General features: G+C 41.6%; 1 protein-coding gene across 2 annotated transcripts in view; it reads right to left on the reverse strand.

Annotated features, from left to right (window-relative positions):
* The window catches only part of DOCK8 (dedicator of cytokinesis 8), a 175,138-nt gene that overhangs the window by 111,537 nt on the left and 37,619 nt on the right, over positions 1 to 25,982 (reverse strand). For both annotated transcript variants that reach the window (XM_075827721.1, XM_075827730.1), the window contains 5 exons: positions 18,566 to 18,715; positions 10,941 to 11,021; positions 8,928 to 9,087; positions 6,481 to 6,617; positions 4,157 to 4,244 (listed from right to left, as the gene is read on the reverse strand). In XM_075827721.1, coding sequence (XP_075683836.1) covers positions 4,157 to 4,244; positions 6,481 to 6,617; positions 8,928 to 9,087; positions 10,941 to 11,021; positions 18,566 to 18,715 — 616 coding nt within the window. The remainder of the gene's footprint in view (positions 1 to 4,156; positions 4,245 to 6,480; positions 6,618 to 8,927; positions 9,088 to 10,940; positions 11,022 to 18,565; positions 18,716 to 25,982) is intronic.

Raw genomic sequence — 25,982 nt, forward strand, 5'->3', positions numbered from 1 at the left:
CAAGCGATTCTGAGATTGTTTTCTCGTGACATATTGTACTTTATGTTAGTGAAAAAATGTGGTTGATAAATTCAATATTTATTTATAAAAAACACCAAGATTTGGAGAAAATTTGCAAAAATTAGCATTTTTCTAAATTTTAATTTATCTGCTTGTAAAACAGATAGTAATACCACACAAAATAGTTACTAGTTAACGTTTCCCAAATGTCTACTTTAGATTGGCATCGTTTTTTGAACGTCCTTTTATTTATCTAGGATGTTACAAGGCTTAGAACTTTAGCAGCAATTTCTCACATTTTTAAGAAAATTTCAAAAGTCTATTTTTTAGAGACCAGTTCAGTTGTGAAGTGGCTTTGAGGGCCTTATATATTAGAAAGTCCCCATAAATCACCCCATTTTGAAAACTGCACCCCTCAAAGTATTCAAAACAGCATTCAGAAAGTGTTTTAACCCTTTAGGCGTTTCACAGGAATTAAAGCAAAGTAGAGGTGAAAGTTACAAATTTCATTTTTTTTTTACAAAATTCATTTGTAATACATTTTTTTCTATACCACAGAAGGTTTTACCCGAGAAATGTAACTTATTATTTATTGCCCAGATTCTGCAGTTTTTAGAAATATCCCACATGTGGCCCTAGTGCGCTAATTTACTGAAAAATTTATCTAGGAAATTTATCTAGGGGTATAGTTAGCATTTTGAACCCACAGTTTTTTTGCTAAATTTATTTGAATTAGTATGTGAAGATGAAAATCTACTTTTTTTCTGAAAAAATTTAGAAATGTTTAATTTTTTCAAGGAATAAAAGAGAAAAAACACCCCAACATATGTAAAGCAATTTCTCCCGATTATAGCAATACCCCATATGTGGTAATAAACTGCTGTTTGGACCCACAGCAGGACTCAGAAGGGAAGGAGCACCATTTGCATTTTCAAATTCAGATTTTGCTGCAATATTTTTCATTGCCGTGTCGCGTTTGAAATGCACTGGAGGGAACAAAATAGTGGAAACCCCCCAAGAGTAACCCCATTTTGGAAACTACACTCATCAAGGAATTTTTCTAGGGGTAAATTTAGCATTTTGACCCCACAGTTGTTTTGCTGAATTCATTGGAATTATTCTGTAAAGGTAAAAATCTACTTTTTTTCTGAAAAAAGGTAGCCATTTTTAATTTTTACAAGCAATAAAGGAGAAAAAGCACCCCAACATTTGTAAAACAATTTCTCCCGATTACGGAAATATGCCATATGTGGTAATAAACTGCTGTTTGGACCCACAGCAAGGCTCAGAAGGGAAGGAGCGCTATTTGGCTTTTGGAGCTCAAATTTATCTTAAATGGTTTTTGGGTGCCATGTTGCATTTGCAAAGCCCCTGAGAGGCCAAAACAGTGGAAACCCCCCAAAAGTGGAAATTACACCACTTAAAGAATCTATCTAGGGATATAGTGGGCATTTAGACCCCACAAGTCTTTTGCAGGATTTATTAGAATTAGGCCGTGAAAATGAATATCAACATTTCTTCCACTAAAATGTTGCATTTTTTTCAATTTCATAAAGGATAAAGGGGGTAAAAGCTGCCCAACATTTGTAAAGCAATTTCTTCCGAGTACGGCAATACCTCACATGTGGTGATAAATGCTTTTTCATTAGAAAGTAATTAACCCTTTCTGGACTGATCAATTTTTTTCTTTTCCTTTTTAGTTTTTTCCTCCCCGCGTTCCAAGAGCCATAACTTTTTTATTTTTCAGTCAATAGAGCGGTATGAGGGCTTATTTATTGAGGGACGAGCGGTCGTTTTTTTTTGTACCATTTTTTGGTACATACAACTTTTTGAGTACTTTTTATTACATTTTTATGTAGAGCGAAGGTGACCAAAAAACAGCGACTTTGCGGTTTTAAATTCTTTATTTTTCACGTGAGACGCTCCATACATCACCCCCCCCACACTACGACATGCTATGCCGTGGTGCGTGAAGGGGTTAATGTGCAGCGGATGGTGCAGAGTGAAAATTACAATTTTCCACTCATATGCCATTTTAGTGCACTACATGTTATGCCCAGTTTGTGCCACTGAAGACAAATACCTCATAAAATATTAACCGGGTTCTCCCGGGTATGGCGATGCCATATCTGTGGACGTAAACTGGTGTTTAGGCACGCTGCAGGGCTCAGAAGGGAGGGAGCGTCATTTGGCTTTTGGGGCGCAGATGTAGCTTGGTAGTTGTTCTGTTTGGGGTTTTACTGGTGTTTCAGTTTATAATGTGGGGGCATATGTTATCTGTGCGGGGTACATCAGGGTATAATAAGAGGGTATAATAATGCAGTAAATAAATAATAATTCGCAGATATGTGGCCAGTGTCGCACTGATAAATGGCACCCGATCTTATCTGCTTTTGGACACTCTGCACATTTTGCATCGCCATATTCTGAGAGCCAGGACTTTTTTCATTTTTTTCCCACCGGAGCTGTGTGAGGGTTTATTAATTGTGGGACAATCTGTAGTTTTTCATTGGTACCATTTTGGGGTACCAAAAATTTTTTTGATCACGTTTTATTCCATTTTTTGGCAAGCAAGGTGACCAAAAACCATCAATTCTGACAATGTTTTTTATTCTTTTTTTTTTATGGCCTTCACCCTGGGCTATAAATGACCATTATATTTTATTATGCGGGTCGATACGATTACGGCGATACCAGATGTATATAATTTTTTTACGTTTTGCAGCGTTTGTGCAATAAAATCACTTATTTATAAAATAAATTATTTTTTGTGTCACCATATTCTGAGAGCGATAACGTTTTTATTTTTCAGTCAAAAAAGCGGTGTAAGGGCTTGTTTTTTGCGGGACGGGTTGTAGTTTGTATTGGTACCATTTTGGCGTACGTGCGACTTTTTGATCACTTTTTATTGTATATTTTGGGAGGGTTGGTAACCAAAAAATTGTGATTCGGGCACTGTTTTTTGTTTATTTTTTTCGCGGTGTTCACCGTACAGGAAAAATAATACTAGAGTTTTATAGATGGGGTCGTTACGAACGCGGTGATACCAAATATGTGTACTTTTTTTAACGTGTTAATTTTTTTCCTATAATAAAAGACTTATTATAGGAAAAAAAGCATTCTTTGTTTATGTCACTTATAACTTTTATTTTTACACTTTTTCAAAACATTTTTATTATCTTTTTTTTTACTTTTTTTACTTGTCCCACTAGGGGACACTTAGACTTGCAGCTCTGATCGCTGCTGGAACATATTACACTACACACGTAGTGTAATGTGTTCTAACTGTCATTGTGACGTAACTGTCACACTGACAGGAAGCAGAGGAGGAACGGCAGGAGGCTGCTCCTCCGAGGCTTCCGTACATGGCAACCCAGAGGTCATTGTCTGGCTTCTGGTTGCCATGATAAGGATCGCCAGCCCCCGCAAATGTATGTGGGGGGCTGCCGATCCGCTGTAAACCTCTTCGATGTGGTGATCGAAATCGACCACCGCATTGAAGGGGTTAAATGCCGATTTCAGCGGTGACAGGCCGCTGATCGGCAACGGGGAGAGCAGGGCTGACACCCTGCACAGTTAACCGCCGTTGCGGTGTAGCGCCGCGCGGCGGTTAACTGCACGCCCAGGTGCGCGAAGTTACTGCTCACCTGGACGTGCATTTACGCCAAGGTGCGGGAAGGGGTTAAATTAATAAATGTGTTGCATCTTACTCCAGTGAACTATAAACGAAGACTGGCATGTGAAACGCCAGTCCTAATACATCTCCCCCATAGTGCTTATGGCATTAGGCATACATTAGATCAGTGGAGAGCTACCAAAAAAAGGCATATGCATGCCCCAGTGTTTTAAAATTTGAAAAAAATATTTAAAAATCATGTTATGTCCTATTGGCATTAACAGACCACAATACTAGAATCTATGTTATTCTGAAATATTTAAAAAAAAACAATGTATTCTAGCTATACCTGATAACATTATCCTTATATCTAAACTCCTCTTTAAACATCCTATACTGTATATGAAATGAATCAATCATACCTTTTGTTCATTTCTTGCCATGTAGCCATCAGTGACGCATTATAAATAAACCATAAAAAACAATAAGAATGCAGTTCCATAGTTAGAGCAAAGTTCACCATCGCACTAGTGCCCTCACCTGGTATACATTTTGCACGCTTTTGCAGAGATCTTTTATAATCTGATAAGTGCTTGAATAAGTCTTCATCGCTTAGTTTATCTCCTTCCTAGTAAAAGAAGTAAAAAAAATACATACAGACATTATATCTATATATATATATATATATAAAATTTTATTTGAATATGCATTGTTTAGGGCCTGTTCAGCCACATCAGCGTTATTCAGTTACTTTTGTAGCTGGGTTCCTATAAGTAGGGATGCAGAACTGACCAAAAGTATTGTGTACAATGTAATACAGAGAAGAGAAGATAAATACAATAATAAGTCATCTATGCTATTAAAAAGTTCCCTATGGCTAATGTACACGGCCGTTTTCCAGCTCCATTTTGTAGAGAGCTGTAATAAGGCATCCATAGAAGTGCGTAAGGCCTTTACAGCACCTCCGTATGCCTCAGATTTAATATGGAGACAGAGTTTTTTGTTTTTCACATTTCTTCTAGGGATTTGAAGTACGCGCGAGGCTGTATTTAGGACATCTCGCATAGCTAATTAGATAACTGTGCGAATTAGGCCCAAAAGACTGAAACAGAGTTGTTCGCAAGAAGCAAATACTTGGGCAAATTTCTAAAGTGGATCATACACATTGATATACATAGTCGAATTGCGCTGATTTCCGTGTGATGGGTTGACAATCTTATATGTATGGGGGCCTCCTGTCTCCCATAATGGTAGATGTTGAAGGAAAGAGGAAAAGCACATGTTAGATTTCAATATCCCCTATCCTTTGATCTCACAGGAGATAAGCTGCTGCCCAAAGTGTCTGACAACAGCTTATTCTTCTCTACCTTTTGTAATAAACAGACATGCTTGCCTGAGCCGAGCGTGGATGTTTTTGTGGGAGTTCGAAAAATAGCTGTTGGCCGAACAAGCGTTGGGCAAACAGTTACTGCATGTGTATGGCCAACGTAAAGGCTAAGGACACCTTTTTTTTTTTTTTTTACATATGTTAGTGGTTACAAGACTGCAATCCTCTGCAATCAAGGATGCTGCTGCCTTCACTAGCTGTCATGTATCAGCACAGCTTCATTCATGTACTGGTTCCCCTTGTAATGCAGCCCATAAACTCTCTTGTGCCAACACATTCACGGTTGCTGCCTGTTTCTGATCCCCCCTCCCCCTGCAGATTCTGTTGTGTGTTAGCTCTCCTCCCTATCTTCACTGTGATACAGTACAGCCTGTGCGGTTTCCCCTTCCTTTACCTGCACGCTATGCTGTGGGTGCTCTCCTTTTTTCTCTGCTATGTACAACCTCCTCCCCTCCCCATTGCTGTTATCTCTAACACTGAGAGAAGGGAGAGGAGGAGCAAAGAGAGCAGATAGTGTCAGCCATGAGCTGACAGCAGCCGGGAGAAGTGTGCGGTCTGATCTATGTCAGAAGCTGCAGCACAGCCAGCTGTGTACCGCTGCTGCACAGACAATACGGCGGCAAAATAGTAGGACATTTTTAATGATTATTTAGAAAATAGCTTAATCTTGCTTTTAGAGAGTAAAGGAACAAAAAATTCAGTGCAAAAGTGTCCACAACCTTTAAGACATATTTTGGAGATAAACATAGACTAACAAGGTACTCAAGTAAATGGCCATTTAATAGTTGATGTTACGTGACTCAAAGCAGCTTATATGGAATCTTTCAGCTCCTATTTGCCTACAAAACTGGTCTCTGTATTTGGTAGGTCTTGTAAAACTATATGCCCACATAATATTAGTTTGCTTTGTATTACCTTGTTTGTTCAGATAAACAACTTTATTGAAATAAGCAAATGACTCTGGTGGTCCATTCCCCTGCAAGTGCTCATGTTTTTGCCATTTTCGCCAGCTCAACTCTGCCCCTTGTTCAGGATTGGCGTCGGCACTCTATGCCACTTTACTCTCATCCTCAATGAGGGGGTGGAATTGAGCAGGGGAAACGGATGCCCAAGTGGCACTTGCAGAGTCATTTGCATATGGCAATAAAGTCATTTATCTGGACAAACAAGGTAATACAAAGCAAACTAAAGGTATGTGGGCACAGAGTTTCAAAAGACCTACCAAACGCTGGGAACAGTTTGGTAGGCAAATAGGAGCAGACGGGTTCCCTTTAAAAGATAACAACAATCTATTATTAAGTGAGGAAAGATTATAGTTATACTAGTGAAAACGGATATGAGGGAATTTATTAATACTGGTGTTTTATACACCAGTCTCAGTAAATTGGAGTGTGTTTATTGGCATCTCCAAATCACGTAATGCACAAGATCAAATATTAAGGCATACAGTATAAAAGAAACATATAATAATATTTACCTGCTTAAAGAAAGTGGTTTGTGTAATTGCTGTGGGCTTGAATGGTGAAGCGGAGCCTTCATCTATAGAGCTTACTCTATCAGAAAATTTCCTTGCTGGCCCCAATGAGGATCTCCTGTCACCAGTTGCTGTCTTACCTATGTAAGTAGAAGAACAGTAATGTTGAGCAAGTATAAAACATACAATTTCCAAAGCACTTTTATGTCTATGAATGTCGTTCCACAAATCTGGCTGAGGGTTAATAATAGTGATCATATGAGTAAGACATTTTCATTAACCCCTTCATGACAGCCATACGGCTATAGACGCTCTAACTGCCGATGCCACGTGCAGTTGTCACGTGTGTATATATAAACGTTGGCAGCTTGGAACAGGGTTTAATGTGTGCAGTGCTCCTTCAGTGTAAGCAGCGCTGCACTTTCATGTCTGCCGGGGCTTTGAGATGCCCAGAATACACTGTAGGTAACGCCACACACAATCCCCTGTAGATAGTACCACACACACACACACACACACAACACCCCCCTATAGATGTCGCCACACAAACCCCCCCTGCCCCCATAGGTAGCGCAAACTCACCTATAGATAGCTCCCTCTAGGAGCTGCATCCAGAGCAGAGCACTCGAGCCATATATTGACAGTGACGTTAGGGGCTCCCACTAGGAGCGGAGTCCACGGCCGATGCTCTAGGAAGGAAATTCCGCTCCTAGGGGGAGCTCCTGAGGTCACTGTCCATATATGGATCGTGTTGTCAGGGACTCACTCTAGGAGCGGAATCCCCGGCAATACTCTGGCCGGGGAATCCGCTCCTAGAGGGAGCCACTAACGTCAGTGTCCCACTATCTACAGTGGCCACTGTGGCACTATCTAGAGGGGCATTGCAGTACTATCGACATGGGCACGGTGGTGTTTTCAGGGGGTTGGGACAAAAAGAACCCAACCAAATAAAAAAAAAAAATGGATGAATTTTAACGGCCATGAAAAACGAACGGCAAACGGAGGTTAGAAACGGTCAGACGGCCGAGAAACAAATTCAAATTTTGAGACACGCTGATGCAAACAGCCATGAAAAACTAACAGTTGATCCGTTTTTAACAAGCTTTTTTCACATCGGGTGAATATAGCCTTATAGCCCTCTTCACTCTCCCCTCATAACGATCCGTGGTGACGGAGAAAGAAGACGACTAATTGGTACAAAGCTGCAACAGTGTATGTTATTTTATACACACACACACATAACAAAAAAAAATATTTTCACATTTTTTGTGATTTGTCTGCTCCTGATAAAAATTAACAACATGGAATTTCCTAGATCCCCCGAGGCAGCCCTTCTATTTATGTTCCCTGTGCCACTACCCATCTACAAGCGCTCCCTAATTAGGCACCTCCTTCAGGCTGCTAAATCAGTTATTCCCCGCAAGTGGAAAGCGGCGGCTCCTCCACTCTTGGATGATTGGTTTCAGGAGGTTGCCTTGATACAACGTATGGAACACCTGCTGGCTCAGTCTCCGGCTGCCTCTGCACGATATACAGAAACGTGGTCTATATGGCTTCAGTTTCTCTCCTCTCCCATTTACCGCACTGTAGTGGCCTGAGGCCCAGTGCCCCTCCCTCCCCACAAAATTTCGTCTGTGAGGGGACTGCATGCGAGTGTGGAGGGGATTGCTGGTTTGCTCAGCTCACTCAGGTGTTTATTAAGTGCATGGCTGCCTTTTCTTGCTTTTATGTATCCATGGTTATCTGGAGCTGAAAGTCCAGGCTCACCGCAAACTACCCTGGTCTTTTCCCTGCCTTGTTTGTCTCCTATCTTGTTTTCCCCTTCCTTTCTTGTGTCTATTTCGAGGGGTTATTTGCGTCCTGTGCTGATGCTCAAATGCTATGGCCAGGGCGTTTCAATCTGTACGGGAAGATGACTTATCGCACCCTGTTTTGTTTTGCTCACCACTTCCTTTTCAGTATTGCTCCTTCCAGTTATGATGCCCAGATGGCTGTTGAGTGTGTGCTCTTCATGGGTTGTGATGTTTACCCTACTGTTTGGGCTGCGCTCTATTTGTCATGTTCCTTTTATTATGGGGACACAATTTTTCTGTATGTTTTTGTAAGTGTTTGTATTAAAACCAATAAAAAAACTTTGAATTGGAAAAAAACATGGAATTAATTAAACTAATCTAGAAAATGAAAGGCTCATAAAAGTCTTGTTAAAGAAACAAGTAAAAATAGTTGTAATATTCAAAGCGGTTGCAAAGATATTATCGTTTAAGCAAGTGAATATCAGAAATTGAAAATTTGACCTGGACACAAGGGCATCAATGACCCTTGGTCATGAAAGGGTTAAAATGCTATTTACTACAAGATAAGGAGTCAATCATGTTTCTAGCGGGAACACAAATCACAGTAGATTGCTTTCAACTAAATACGTTAATTCCTTGTATAGCGATAAGGCATACCACTCCCATTTTCTGATTCCGGTACTTCTCTCTCCAGTGTCATTACATTAATACAACTTTGGAGACTAATCGGTATCCAAGCAAATGGCATACGATATCTTCCTAAACGTTGACAGAAGTTTTCTGCTTGAGATTTAAGCTTTTCTATTTTTTCTTTGGTCTACAAAAAAGTCAAACACAAGTACATAAATATGAACAATATAATACATATTAGTTTGTTACTTATTAATCAGACTCATTACCATCGTCGCACTAAAGAAAACCTATGAGTGTCACCCTACTCTGCCAGGCTAGTACCAACTTCTAGGCATACTGGGGCATATTTATCAATGCATTGACACCAGGCCTCTTGCATAATTGCATTGAAAAAAAAATGCATTTCTCTCTCTCTCGCCCCCCCCCCCCCCCCCGTTTTAATCATTACTCTAGAACGGTTTATTGAACTATTACTTGTATTATGATTCACGTATTATCATATGTGTGATTTGTTTGACATCACCATTGAATATCTGCAACCATGTACAAGTCTATTATGAATCACATATTGGCATGATCCTTCAAAACCCAAGGGAAAGGTCCTTCAGTCATGTTTTCCTAGAGATTTTCTCCACAGGTCCCCCCCCCCCAGGGGTTGCTTGAATAGCCTTTGGTTAGTTACTATCAGGGACAGTGCTTATACAGGTGTGAGTCTCCAATAGCCTAACATCCATAGGGCGGAAACTTAGGAGGATAAATCCATTCTGCCTGAGAGCCAACTGACCAATAAGGCATACTTGTCAAAGATTTAATATCAAGTGTGGCAATACTTTTTTTTTTGAGTCTTCGGTACATCCTGATTTACCGAACAGTATTCAACATCAGGGTGTTTTTGTTTTTCTAATTTTTTTCACATTTTATTATAATGAAATAAAAGTTACATTTTAAGAGGGGCTTTCCCTGCCATTAATAAATCACATGTTCACCTACATTTAGCAACGTCAGAGGTAAGGGCAGACGATCATCACGGTAAACAGGTAAATGGTCAGGGCAGATGGCAGGCAGACAAGGTCAAATTCAGGCAGGGTTGCTAGAGAATACAACTAGCAAGTGACAGTATCAATTACTAATTGCTCAATGCTCAGGCATGGAGCAATGTAGGAGGGACCTTTTTATACACGGAAAGTGGAGTAGGCACACTAGGAGCAGTTGTAGGAGGGAGAGGCTGTTAGCAGCATTGGCATGAGGAGAGGCGTGGCAACAGCCAGTAGCCAAAAAACGCAGGGGACCGGTAAGTATATGGCGGTGGCAGGAGTGGGAGGCAGCGGTGGAGCTTTTTTATAATGGTAACTTATTCAAGGGACAGGCACGGTGGGTAAACAAAGAAGTGAGGATCTTCAGTAGGGTCATAGGTGCCATAAAGATCTACTGACTGTAGTGTGCCGCCCCTTTTTTGCTGTCTTGACAGCTGGGAATCTCAGTCTTCATGAATCCCAATGGACTAGCACTTCACTTGACTTCTGTGTTTGTTTTAGTCCTGTGATCTAAATAAAGCTGTAGCGATTTTGACTCCCAAATAAGGCTCTGTTCACATCTGTGTTGGGGTCCCGTTCTGACGTTCCGTCTGAGGTTTCCGTCAGAACGGGACCCTGAACAGACACAAACTGACACGAATGGAAACCAGAGGTTTCCGTTTCCATTACCATTGATTTCAATGGTGACGGATCCGGTGCCCATGGCTTCCGTTTGTCTCTGTTGTGCACCGGATCCGTTGTTTTGCCGGAAGCAATAGCGTAGTCGACCCCAACGCAGATGTGAATAGAGCCTAAAGTGTTTTGTGCATTTATTCCAGAGTCTATTTTTACTATAGTTTGGTTGTTTTAAGGTGGAGTAAGGCTCCATTCCATATCCAAAATTCATGACCTCAGGGCACAAGGAACGTACTGGTGGATTACCATTGTGCTGTTATTTCTGCACACTATCTTCTTGTTTAGGGTAGCAGCAATGCTACATGTATTATCAAGATGAAGAACACACCTTTACACCATCAGAATCTTTTAACACCATGTATGGCTCAGCACAGTCAGAGATTTCCCCCTGTTGGAGAACTTTTTCAATCTGTAAGACATAACAGAATGCATAAACCAAAGGTCATTTCTAACGGTTCTATTTTTTCAGAGTGTATAATTATCCTCACTTGGATGTAAATTAGTGACATCGCTGACATCAGCAAAGTTGGGTAACTTCAAGTCCAGTATTTTGCTTTACTTATTCTATACCGATTTTGAGTTTACTTCATTCACACCCAAAGTGAGAGTATAAATTCTGCTGGCTGCTACTTGGCATGTTGACAATCTTTGTCACAGTCAGTCGCTATGTGTAATTTTACATTCATAGGTCTTATAGGAAGTCTGCCATCAAGACAGATTTCTTTAATTTTGGGCATCCGATTCACTTAGTGAGCTTTGCCCTTAATCTCCATTTAGGGCATTTTTCTCTACACAAATTGAGCATCTCACTTGGCGACTTGGTAAGCCAAACCATGTGACTGCAAAAATTACACTTTTGTATGTAAGGAGCAGCTGCAGACAGGAGAACCCAATGGGTTGTTTTTCTGAAGACATCTATTAGATGGCCAATGTAAAAGGGTTATTCTGATTTCAGCAAATAGAGATTATTCCATGTATAATGAGAAAGTTATAGGCGCAGATTTACCAAAGCGGACGTTTCATACGCCAGTCTTAGCTATCTGCACTGCTGGAGTAAGATGCTACAGATTTATTAAGAGGCGCACGGCTCTTAATAAATCTGTTGCATCTTTCCGCTGACCGTGTGCCACAATTGTGGCCCAACGACCATGATCGGACATAGAATTAAAAAAAATGTATTCTTACATCACCGCTCCTCTTCGCTTCTCCCCTTCGGGTCCCCTCTGAATGGCGTGGCTTATACAAGGTCCTAAGCACCATCAGGGCTATATTTGCAATTTCACTGTCTAGTTTGATAGAAATCTAATTGTGCTCCCACAATATGAGTAAATTATATAGTTCACTGAAGTAACAATAAAGTAAAAAATACCTTTTAATTAGTAACTAGTTAAAAACAGGGGTAACACACCACTGTGACATAAGCCCCACCGTGATTGTTAAAAAACGTATTAAACAAAAAACACTGAGTCATTGTGATACATCTAACTCGGTGTTTATAACAATATTATGTCTGGAAACAGCATATATCCAGGGCACATCAGTAGTACAATCCCAAAATAAAGCACAGGCGTCCGAATAGATCGGGTCTCCTAGTGCTGGGTGTAACACGATATGACTATCCCCAATGCAAACATTCCATAAACAGTACAACGACCCTACGCGTTTCAGGTACTCATCCTCAGGGGTCCGTATAATGGTAACTCTGGCCTTCACACCAGCGATAGAATCCTTTAACAGCAGATATTCTGCTGTGCGTCACGGCAAAGATGCACGTATTGATGTCAACGGCATACTTCATTGCAGGCGCTACGTTACTATAAACGCTAAACTCCACCCCTCGTATTCTAGCGGCAAACATGAACTGACCAATCCCCACACCCTCACGATTAGTGACACCTGCCCATGTGACCCCCCGCCGTCAGCTGACAACCAGGGGTCATCATCGGCCGCATCAAACCGCACGCGCAGGCGCAGTAGAAGTCAGGGACAATTCGCCCAGACTGCCAAAATAGGAGAAGGTAAGCGCTACACGATAATGGATTGTAAGTAAATCTCGCGGGACAGTTAAACACCGCAAGTAGGCTACCTCACAAAGCAACTAAAAATGTAATTAATCACATGTAGGGTGGAAGGAAATACGATCCCTCATGACATGGGGGACCGAGAGACGATCGCCGTTAAAAAACGGCAGACCAATAGGGCCATCTCAAACCTACATGTGTTGGGCAAAAATGAACTCACCCACCCCCTGGGCAACCCAAGGGAGATAGGTCGTCCATACGGAGTGTTAAATAAAACATGTATAATTAGTCTGCTCATTTAAACCTGCTGGATGTATGCATTCCAGTCTGTGGATCCATTGTGCTTCTTTGCGTAAAATCAGGTTATCCCAATCACCTCCTCTTTTGGGGGGTCTAACAAGTTCAATAGCTTGAAACTTTAAACATGCTGCCTGGCCTTGGTGTTTGGCATGCACATGCTTAGATATTGGGGTGTCCCTATCATGGACAATATCTCCAACATGCTCCCTAATGCGGCGACGAAATTGTCGTGCTGTTTTTCCCACATAGTTAAGGGGGCATGGACATGTGATTAGGTAGACCACTCCCGCAGTCTTGCAATTGACATAATCCCGAATAGTGTATTGTTTCTGTGTGGTGACGCTAGTGAAGCTATTACCTTTAAAAATGAAATCACAGGCTTTACAACTACCACACCTAAAGGTGCCTGGTATTTGTCTGTCCAGCCACGTGCCCCTAGGTGAAATGGGGTCAAAACAGCTGTGCATGACTCTGTCCCTTATATTTTTCCCTCTCCGATAGGTGACAGACGGCCTCTGTGTGATTTGATCTACCAGATCTGTATCAGAACTGAGAATACGCCAATACCTATTCAGTATCTGCATAATATCATTTTGTTTGGAATCATAGGTACCTATGAGTCTTGTGACCTGTTCTTCTTTCCGTTTTTTAGGGACCAGAAGACATTGCCTATCAGCATCCCTTGCTCCCTCATAGGCCTTCCTGATAACCATCTCGGGGAAACCTCTGTCCTTCAATCTTGTTTTGAGCTCCTTGGCCTGGAACTCAAAATCACCCATAGAACTACAATTCCTACGTACTCTCATAAATTGGCCTTTTGGTATGCCACTTTTGAGGGAATGGGGATGACAGCTATTCCATTGCAGGAAACTATTTGTTGCTGTTTCTTTCCTATGTACCTTAGTGTGGATTGTGCCATCTGATGTTTTTGTGATTTTCAAATCTAAAAAAGACAATTCTTTCTCACTGATCTCACATGTGAATTTAAGTCCTACATCATTCTTGTTGAGGGCTGCTACAAAATTATGGAACTCATCCGCTGTAGAGTTCCAGAGGATCAACACGTCATCAATATATCTAATCCATAATCCAACAGATGAGGTCCAATTGACAAATTTGTCCCCAAAGACAATTGTCTCCTCCCACCAGCCAAGAAATAAATTTGCATAGGTGGGAGCAGCAGGACTCCCCATTGCAGTACCACATTTCTGATGGAAAATTTTGTCTTCAAAAATAAATATATTTCTTTCAAGAACAAACTGTAATAACTGCATGACAAACTGGTTATGAGCTACAAACTGGGTACCTCTAGATCCCAAATAGTACTCGACCGCTTTATAGCCACATTTGTGCGGTATGGATGAATACAACGCCTCGACATCCAGACTCGCCAAAATTGTATCTTTCTCCAGGGAAATGCCATCAATCTGTTTCAGGACATCCATTGTGTCACGCACATATGATGTGAGACTCAAAACAAAGGGACGCAACACTTGGTCAACATACGTGCTCACATTTTGAGTTAAATTATTTATGCCTGAAACAATAGGTCTGCCACGTAAAGGAGGATAACCTTTGTGGATTTTGGGCAGGCTATAGAAACACGCCATAACAGGAAATTGTGGGTATAAAAACCCAAATTCCCCTGCACTAATCAAAGATCTGCTCTTTGCATCACTCAAAATGCTCAGCAACTCTTTCTTGAATAATGCCGTGGGGTTATCCTTTAAAATGGTATAGCAGTCATGGTTAAATAAAATGTCCTCACACATCTTCTTATAGCCATCCCTGCTCATGACCACAATGTTCCCACCTTTATCGGATGATTTGAGAACAATATTCTCTTTTTTCTCTAAAGTGGTCAGAGCTAATCGTTCAGACCAAGACAAATTATTATCCATTCCCCTGCTATCCTGACTGAGACTTATGATCTCATCTCCCACCATATCCACAAATAAATCCACATTGGTAAAGTCTCCTATAGGTGGCAATTTCCTACTCTTCATTTTAAGGTTGGTGAAGGGACCTATACCTGGAGTGCGTCCAGATTCCTCTAATAGCCCCTCAAGGGCCGAAAGACCTTCCATATCAGACTCCTCTAGGCCTAATTCCATGCATTTTTTTCTATTATGGTGTTTAAAAAATTTTTTCCATTTAAGTTTGCGAGCAAATAAATTGAGATCTTTTATCCACGAAAATGAGTCAAATTTAACTGTAGGGACAAAGGAAAGTCCCTTTTCTAATAGTGTAATCTCTGATGCACTCAAATTATATTCAGAAAGGTTAATGATTTGAAGCCTATCCATGTTATTCCCCTTCACTAATCCTTTTGACCCCTCAGCATATAGCGGGAAATGGGAGGATTGTTGGCTAAAAAATTATTGCCACTATTAGAAGAGGCTCTCCCACGGCCTCTATTTCTACTTCTTGCTCCTCCCCTAAATTTATGTTTCCCACCACTACCGCCAAAGAATGGGCCCACTCTTTCAGAGTCTGTAGTTTCACTCTCTGATGTGGAAGGGTCAGATTCCCTCGGCCCCCTATTGGTCTGTTGATATTGCTGTTGTTGTGTAGTGACAAAATCATACGCTTTTTTCTCCCTAAATTCCTGTAGGTCTCTCTGGAATTGGAAGTGTTTGCAACACAGACACGGCTGGTAGGGGGAGAGTAATGTCGGGGTAGGGAGACAGACAGGTGAGCCCTAATCTACCCGCCACTCAGTCCCTGCCTACTTGCACGGCCCATCCTAGGTGACGGCGTACAACTTGGCGACGGTCCCTACGCTCAATAAGTGTACGACAGACAAACAGACGAGGGTACACAGAAGCTAAGAGAAATGGGGCAGTTACCCACGGCAACACCGTGAGCAAGAAGAGTAGTGAACGAGCCGAGTCAAACCAGGAGTGTACGAGGTACCAAACACAGAGCAGGAGAGTGGTCAGTAAAGCCAGTGTCAAATTGAAGCAGAGGTACTAGCAGGAAGAGCAGAGCCAGGAAATCAGACAAAATCACAGGCAAAGGAAAAGCAGGAAATAAAGGCATAAATAGACCGAGGGCGGGAGTTAGCTCCGTCTGGCCAGGCTGTGATAGGTTCTCCCACTCCTCAGCCTACCAGCCTGAATGGGAGCAGATCGAGTCACTATCAGACCTAGGAGCAGATGCAGACTGATTAATCACAGAAGCGTCGACACAGAAGCGGTGTCTGGTAAATCCTTTACAGAGAGCCTGAGGAGACCCGGAGAAGAGTAGAGGAGCCATGAGGTGGGAATACTTTTTCTTTAATTGTCCGATTAGGGGGGGTAGTCTGACGGGACGGTAGTCCGTTCTGGGAAGGGAAGGTACGGGACCTGGCACGGGACTCTACCTTGCTATACCCCACAGAGTGAAAGATTAGAGCTTGCGTCGATCTCCACTATAACTTACGCCAGTTGTCTGGCGGAAAATATAAATGTATTTGACTGCGGTGGACCTCTCCCTTTGTGTAAACTACACCTCTATTTATAAAAAGTGTCGAGGGTGGCGTAACAGACTCTATGCAAATTGTGACTTATGGGCCTTTTTACGACTTTTCTACGCCAGCATAGAAAGGTTGATAAATTACGCGCAATTTTTCTAATCATACTTTCTGTATCAATGAATTGCATTTTTTTTTAAAGATCTCTGCCTGCTGTCATTCAATTGAAGCTTTCATTGTTTACTTCCAGGAGATAAACATCTGTCCTGGTTACACGACACAATGCTCGGATCTTAACCCCTTAGTGACCAGCCCATTAGTGACCGACGTAAAAAGGCGTATTAGTGGTCACTAAGGGGTTAAGAAGACACAGTTCTGATGACTGTACTGTACCTGTAATAAAACAGACACCTGTGTGTCCATCACGTGACCAGGACAGATTTTTATCCACTGGATGTAAACAATGAAGGCTTGTACTGAATGACTGCAAGCAGTGTTTTTGAAAGATGTGAGGGATTGGAAAAGAAAGTATATAGAAAACTGTATAACTTTTTATTATACAATGAATAATCTTTATTTGCTTAAAACATAATACGATTTTAAGAAGGTTTTTACCCCTTTAACAGCTTACTTCTAACTTGTCTTTTAAGCACCCACAATGTACTACAATTATGAATTTAGCTTGGTATCACAATAGCGAGAAAACCATCATGCAACTCAAAATCAGTGTGAGGTTAGAAGGAAAACGAGTTTAATAGAAAACGATTGAAGAAATACTGAAGATGAGCACCGTAAGGGAGCAGTCACACGTGGCGCTATTTGCCTTGTATTCCCGTAGTATTAAAAAAAATGCTGCAGAACTCAGACTATGTCCAATGGGAAAAATATTCCGCAACTTAGTCAGATTTCTCAATTTCTTGCTCTGCGGAATATTTTTCCCATAGGCTTATATTGTAAATGCAAGGCAAATTCGCCACGTGTGACTGCACCCTAATAGTCTCAACAACATCACTGCACACAGTTTCTACTCAGTGTGTCTTGCATTTCTATGTATCCTGGCACTATGTATCCATATGAGTAGAATGATGTAATTGTTAAGTTGCAGACTACTCTAGAATTTACTCAAGTGTAGCTCCGCCTTTTATTAACATTGAATGTATAGTAACCAAATGTAATCTATTATATTCTGTTTTTACTCTGCGGTGCGGTGACAAAAAATATATCCTGTTGCCGCCTGTGAACCATTATGTTGACAGATCAGCTGCTTTTATTTTATATCTCACTTTGTTTCCAGTGATATCTGGTTTTGCATTGGCTATAGAAGAGATTGGCACAATAACCCTTTAATACCCATTTATTAACACATACACAGTTAACCGAAGCAATTATTAGGTATTTATTTAAGGAAGACCTCCAGTAGTAACACAACTTTCCATCCTTGCACCCCCCCCCCCCACCTGACTGTATACCACACTCTACACTTCTTTTATGTATACTGTACTTACTTTTTGAACTGCTGCCTTGTCTGTGCTTTAAAAAAAGCCTCTAACTTGATTCTTAAATTTCCTCAGCTTTCTCTTCCGCTCTGCTTTGCTATTAATCCCATGATGCTTCAGCACAGAATCACCTGACCAGCTAAACACCATACCATTTCTGCATGCTGGGGGACACTGTGATTATCATTCTCTCTACATTCTTCTAAATAAGCGGAGAAACCATAAGTATACAGACAGGGAGGCTGCACTATATTCTTCTACATTATACCTGTGTAACAGGAACCTGTCTAAGTATCAGTGGTAGCTGATTATAAAAGTTTCTGTCCCCCCTGTCTAGTGTGGTACAGGAACTGCTGAAGATACCTATACACCTATAGATCTCCATAGACTCAAGTAGAGAAACGTGTCACCAAGCCCGATTCACACTGCTGCTAAGCAACCATCCCAGTCTGATATATAGAGAAAGAAGAAGCAGCAAGAAAAATAACAGGTGGGAGACTAAGACATGGAATACCATAATGGCACACATGGGAAACGTTAGTTTTGGCTGGAATATCCCTTTAATTTTGCTGACTACATAGTCAAAATGACTCAAAGTCGGAGCTTCAGTATTCTGATCATCCAGATATGCATCCCAAGCCAACAAACCGATATGTGCTGATCCTGTATTCCTCATGCTCACCTTAACAACTAGGAAGATATCTGGAGAGGGATAGGTAATAGAAAACATTGCAGTTCTTGCTTGGCTTGAAGGGGCCACACTGGGTGTATGAGTCCGTAGATATTGTTTGAACACTTCTGAGTTCAAGTCACAATGAAAATTCTCTGAAATCTAGCAAAGGAAAAAATACATGTTAAATCTTATGATATTTAGTAACATTCATGGTATATTTACATAAGTTGTTTTATTCATTGATTTTTGTAGTGATTTTCACTTAATTGTGGCAAAACTGCTAAATTTTTTAAAAACATATGCCACGATTTTAGCAGCTATTGCCAAAACTGCAATGAAAAGCACAAATAAAACAGCTCCTGTAAATTATAATAATTACTTGGAGGCAATGTACAAATAATTTGCATTGAACACATGGGTGTGGGTGTGTCCACAGCGTAAAGAATACAGAATTTTCATACGGATTTTACGTGCTTAAATTTCAGTGTTTTCACTAGATAAATTGATAGGCTGCAGATTGAAAATCCGCATTGCAGGTAAATTTTTGCACAAGTTTTCTGCAGAATTTTTCAGCAGTGTGAGAATGAAATTTGTTCAAATCTCATTCACTTTGCTGCTACTGTAATATAGTGGGGAATTTCCACACAGAAAATCCAGACTAAAATTCTGCAGTGTTTACGCTAGGGGTGAACGTATGTAAGGCCTTGTTCACACAGTGCAGATTTCCTGCAATTTTTTTTATGCCAAAACCAGAATTGGATGTAGGAGAGCAGACCTATAAGGCCTTCATTTATAGATTTCTATAGGTTTAGGTTTCGTTCCTGGTATGGTCTTAAAAAATACATGCAAAATCTGCAGCAAATATGCAGTGTGTGAACAAGGCCTAAGTGTGTATTTACACAGACAGGTAGTGTTTTATGTTATCACTGTTCTTTGTGTGTCAAATATGCTTGCTGCTCATTTATTTGCATGTTCTACTTCGCAAAAGTGAAATATTGGAAAAGTGGAGCAGACCAAGTTGAGAAAGACGCTACATACAGAGCCTTGGAGAAAAGCATGGAATAAAGTGCTCTCTCACCCTGCAATCCAATATTCGAGAGTGGATTCCTTGTGTTTGGCTCTATTCACATCACCTCAGAGCAATACGTCAGGAATATTCCCCGACGTATACCTCTGACTGTATAGCCATACACTGGCATACATCACCCATTGCCCACAATGTAACCTATGGCCACAATGTACAGTGGCCCACTGTATATGAAAGTGCAACCTGTACCAAAGCCAGCAGTGGACCCAAAAATATTCTCCTTTCTTTTAATACTTTCTATCCTCTCCTGGGTTTGGGTTAAAAAATTGCCACAATGTCTCCCCACTCTTTCCCTCCCTCCCATTTTTTGCTCCTATAATGTAAAAGGTCCCAATGAGCCCAAAAAAAGAACAAAATTGTATGGACAAAAAAAGTTTTCTGTAGTCCTTTTACAAAAGAGCTGCACCACGTTCCTTCCTGTAAAAACAAATACTATACTGTATGATTTCACAGTGCTTTCACTGACTCAAAGGCTAGGGCAGTTTCCATAGCTATTCACAACAGTATGCCACATGTCCTGCTCGATACCAAGACTGATTTAAATGTTTGATTCTTGAATCTTAAACTTTCTCTTTCTTCCAGAGCAGTAGTCATGGCAAACGTTCACTTTCCCATCCATGGCCAGGTGGACTTGGCTTCCTCCTTGTTTGCAATATTGGAAGAGTACGCAGAAGGCCTTCAGATTAGTCTCAGTCGGGATTTTAATTTTTCCGTTGACACTTTCCTGGATACATATTCAGGTAGGTCCTCGCTCTCTCCTATGGGGCGGTCCATAGAGTTGGGAGACACCTTTCTTCCTAACGTCTGTTGGATGTGTGGAGAATCCTTTACCCAGCTTCCAAGGATTATACTTTGTTCTCCTCTGCACACAATTTCTATGATCGCATTGATTAGATCTTTGTATCCCAATCACTCCGGGACCTGTCTTCCTCGGCCGGAAATGAACCCATGTTACTATCGAACAATTTTCTATGATATGGTCCTCACTTCTCTTGGAGGTAGACAGGGGGCCGCAAGGCTCATGGAATCCGAACGATAAAATTCTCAAAGGCCTTGTCTGTGTGGTGGACCTTGGGGAAGGGGATAGTAGAGTGCCTAAAGGTGCATACTTCGGACCCCACTAGTCCTCCCATTAAACAGGATACTTTGAAGTGTGTCCTAAGGGGCCTGTTCATCTCAAATGCTTCCAGACTGAAGAAAATGAGGATAGGTGACATTGAAAATATATTTGAAAAACATACCTCCATGGAGATGTGTCATAAACGTTTACTTTCCCACAGGATTAACTTGAGCTGTGTTCTACTCGGGAGGCATTACAGCGTTTATTCGATTAGAAATACTTAAATTCTAGGGATAAAATCAAATGTCTCTCTTACAGACATAGTGATTACAGTGGTATACCACTAGCTCATACTTTAAGTCCGCGGCCACCTGGATTACCTCTATACTATCACGAGGTGGGGAAAAGGTCCATTCTACCAGGGATATACTGAAGGAATTTCAGTCGTTCTATGAGGAACTCTATCGTTTGCAAGGTAAATATGCTGACCAGGATGGGCGGCTAAGGTTAAAAAAAAAAAAAAATGAATATCTTAATAAAATAACGGGTCCTACTTTACCCCTGAAAGTAGGAACCCCCACTTCAGAGATATGGCCCACTGCTTTTTTGGCTCCCGATATGCTAATTTGCTGTAGATAAGCAACGGGGTGAAGCTAGCTTGCCTAGTTCACACCCTGTTGGCTAACTACAGCAAAATAGCATATAGGGAGCCAACACAACAGTGGTTCATATCTCTGAAACAGGGGGAAGGGTCCAGGAAAAAAAAACCCCAAAAAAAAGCTCTGGAATGAGGGAGACAGCGCTATTCAGGTCAGTAAACCAGTTCAACTTATATGACCTAGTGACTGGTCTTCCCGGACAGCACAGCTACCCGCTGCCACAGGTGAGCAATCTTGGCCCCACGCTCCCTGGAGAACCTGGGAAAGGGTGTCTGGCCCTGAGCCTAGGCCTGAACCTCCCTCCCTACCGGCCTGAATAAATTCTTTAAAGTGCTCCCATAGGAGGGGATTCCATGCTGCCGCTTAACGGTCATACCAGACAGGACAGATACAAGCTGCCACAGGGGAGCGATCCTTGCTCCACGCTCCCTGGAGAACCTGGGAAAGAGTGTATGGCCCTGCACCGAAGCCTGAGCCTCCCTACCTGCCTAACCTCTTGACAGTGCTCCCTTGAGAGGTGATCCAGCGCTGCCACGGAACTGTTATCCCGGACAGCACAGATACATGCTGCCACAGGTGAGCAATCTTTGCCCCACGCTCCCTGGAGATCCTGGGAAAGGGTGTCTGGCCCTGAGTCTAGGCCTGAACCTCCCTACTTGCCTGACATCTTGAAAGTGCTCCCATAATACATAATAGGACCCCTTGTGGCAACCCATCTTGTTCACAAGCCGTTTATACTCGGACGACACAACAAATTTGCCCGTGAGGCTTTAACCCCTCGGTGGGTATTCTAGAGACGTTGCTCTGAAAGTTAACATATACCTGATGGGGGAATACTGACAGCACGAATAATACCTAGCGACGCCCTCAGTTACGTGTCCAGATTTACCCGAATGCATGACCCTGACCTCTTCCACACAGATGGCCTATCTGGGTCCAACGGGCCTCCACATTAATTAGACTAATTGGATACCCTTCCTGGGGAAACTGATCTCTCTCTCCTACTCTACCCGTATAGGGATGGACAAATACCTTCAAAAGTCCTACATCATCATACATAAATCATACTCCATTTATGAACCTTATGCAGATCCAGAAGGGAGATTTCTATATTTGGACGTAACAATCCAGGACACTAGATACAGCCTCCTCAATATATACGCTCCTAATTACCCTAAGGGCGGATTTACACGAACGTGTAATACGTCCGTGCAACGCGCGTGATTTTCACGCGCCTTGCACGAACCTATGCTAGTCTACGGGGCAGTGCAGACTGTCCGTGATTTTTGCGCAGCGTGAGTCCGCTGCGTAAAACTCACCACAGGTCCTATATTTCTGCGTTTTTCGCACATCACGCACTCATTGCCGTCACTGGGTGCGTGAAAATCACGCGCACCACACGGAAGCACTTCCGTGGGACACTCGTGATTCGCGCAACAGCAGTCAAAAGTATGAATGAAAACAGAAAAGCACCACGTGCTTTTCTGTTTACAAACATCCAAACAGAGTGTCATAATGATGGCGGCTGCGCAAAAATCACGCAGCCGCACATCCTATGTGTTGACACACGGAGCGGTTAAGTGCCTTTTGCGCACACGCTCGTGTAAATCCGCCGTTATGCACATTTTTTCTCTCATTTGCTAAACTTTCTACTACAACAATCACCTCATTCCCTAATAATAGGGGGAGATTTTAACACCACCCTACATAATGACATAGACCGTACTAGCTAGTCTACGCAGGATGACGTGGCAGCCTAGGTTATTCTTGACCTAATGACCCAACTATCTCTATGTGACCCTTGGCGATTACTTCATACGACCGAACGAGACTATACCCACTACTCACACGCTCACCACTCACACTCCAGAATTGATTTCTTCATAATGTCATTACAGGCCTTCCCTGCGATTGACTAAGCGGAAATATTGACAATGGCAATATCTGACCATGCTCCCATAACTCTCACAATAGATGCAGGACCACCAAAACTTAAAAGCCGTAATTGGAAATTTCCTTCTTACTTATTTACCTCAGAGGATTTTAAACAATATCTAAATACGCACTGGTCACTACGCCACGGACAATATGGAACATATAGATAATTCTAGACCATTTTGGATGACATCAAAAGCAGTTATGAGAGGTCACATCTCATATCTGAAACATAGACGTCGCAACCTACAGAAACAATTTTATATATTAAATCTTGGTGTTATGGAGGCACATAAATACTATTTATCAGACAGATCAGCGGAGAATAAATCCCTTTTCATAGAAGCTAAAATTCTTCTGGATACTTATCTGCAGGGACAAGCTAAATGGCACATTGATGCCATAAATAAGTATTTCCGCTGGGGCAATCGTATAGGCCAGCTGCTGGTGAAAATCCACAAGCCTCGTAGATCCTCATATGAGATACCGAAATTAACTCATCCCACCACGGGAGAAACCATGTTGATCCCAGACCAAATCCAACAAGCTATTAGAGAGTTCTTCTTGGGAGTTTTACAAACCCACACAATTTGATTCGGAGACAACAGGGTCTTTTTTATCCTCTCTTATATTGCCTAAACGCTCAATGTTAGATCAGCAACTCCTAGACCAGGCACTCACGGAAGAGGAGGTACAAAGAGCCATTACTACCTTACCAAATAATAAAAACACAAGGCCCAGATGGCATATCCTCAGAATATTACAAAATGATTTCACCTCACTTAATACCGCCCTTAACTAGATTTCTGAATGACATCTATACCAAGGGATTTGGGCCACATTAATTTTTCAGCTCACGTACTATTTTAATCCAGAAACCACATAAAAACCCGACAGGCATAGGTTCCTACAGACCTATATCCCTATTAAACCAGGATTATAAATTGCTAACGAAAATTCTGGCAGATCGTATGCAATTGATACTGGGAAAGATAATTACACAGAATCAATTAGGCTTTCTTAGAAATAGAGACTCAACCAAAGGGATTAGACAGGCAGTGGCGGCCACGATACAGGCTCTGAACCCACATTCTGCACCCACAATGCTTCTGGGACTGGATGCAGAAAAGGCTTTGATTCTGTTTCATGGCCTTTCTTACATGCCAATCTTCGATACAGAGGTTTTGGAAAGGTTTTCCTAAACGTTCTCACGGGATCACAAAACCAGGCGCATACCACCTTCACTATAAATGGAAGTAACACACCACCCATTGAGATTCACAGAGGCACACGACAGGGCTGCCCATTATCACCCCTTTTATTCAACCTCTCCATAGACCCCTTTCTTAGACACTTCCTCTCACTGACCCCCTTTGAGAGCTTCAGTTCAGTGGGACCAATGTGTATCCCCTCAGCCTTTGCAGATTATATACTGTTATATATCACCAATCCAAGAACCTCCCTTGACACCTTACTATTGGATATTATCAAATTTGGCTCCATATCGGGTTTTAAAATTAACACCACTAAGTCAGAAGCACTTCTTCTAAAAGGCCCTGCAAATCCATCTTGGGCCCCTGGATATGACTTCCACTGGAACACCACTTCTATTACCTACTTAGGTATCCAAATTACTAGATCCCCCAATCTCCTATACAAGCAGAATATAGGAGCTTTCATCTATCTGGGGTCCCAACTTATCACATGGTGAGGCTTCACACTCTCCTTTCTAGGAAGGGCTAATCTTCTAAAAATGGTAACATTTCCCAAGAGATTATATATTTTTCAATTTCTCCCTGTTTTTCTAAAACCACAGGACATTAAGGTAGTCAATGTGTTGTTTCGCTGTTTCATTTGGAACAACAAACGACCACGAATTGGATTACACATTTTGCAACAATACAAAACAAATGGGGGTATAAACTTCCCGGACATACGTTATAACATAGCCGCCCAACTACGCATTGTGGGTGACTGGTTGCAGCAAACCTCTGTACACACAGACATCATATTAGAGAGTCAGTTTTTCCCTCATATATCGCTGACTAACCTTCTACATATCCCATTCTCAGAACTTCCTGAGGATGTTACAAAAAACCCTTTATTGTTCACAACATGGAAATCAAGGACAAAGAGTAGACAGTTACTGTCACTTAATCTGAGATACTCCCTATCCCTGCAAAATCCTACTTTTCAGCATGGTCAACCGCCCCCAATCTTCAAACTTTGGCACTCTGGAGGCCAGAGTAGCGTTGGGAAACTAGTGGATAAGCCCAGGAGATATATATATATATATATACCTTTAACAAATTAAGATTGAAACATGATGTAGTGGGCCCACACCCGTTTTACTATTTACAAGCCCACAGCTACATCATTAAGATATTACATCACATGACGGATAGAGATTGGGATGATCCCTTTTTGGCACGGACACCAGCCAGACAACATTCCCCTAAACTAATAACGACATACTACCAACTTCTTTCCCATAAATGGGATTACTCTAAATCCAAAGCGTGAATGATCCGTTGGACCACTATACTAACTGACATTACGGTGGACGATATTTTAGTTGCATTACAAACGGCAAATAAATACCTACGATCAGCGATGTATTGGGAAATGGCATATAAAATAACTCACAGAGCTTACATCTCCCCACATAGAGGCTTTATGATAGGC

The sequence above is a fragment of the Rhinoderma darwinii genome, chromosome 1, assembly GCF_050947455.1.
Source record: "Rhinoderma darwinii isolate aRhiDar2 chromosome 1, aRhiDar2.hap1, whole genome shotgun sequence".
Classification (NCBI taxonomy): Eukaryota; Metazoa; Chordata; class Amphibia; order Anura; family Rhinodermatidae; genus Rhinoderma; species Rhinoderma darwinii.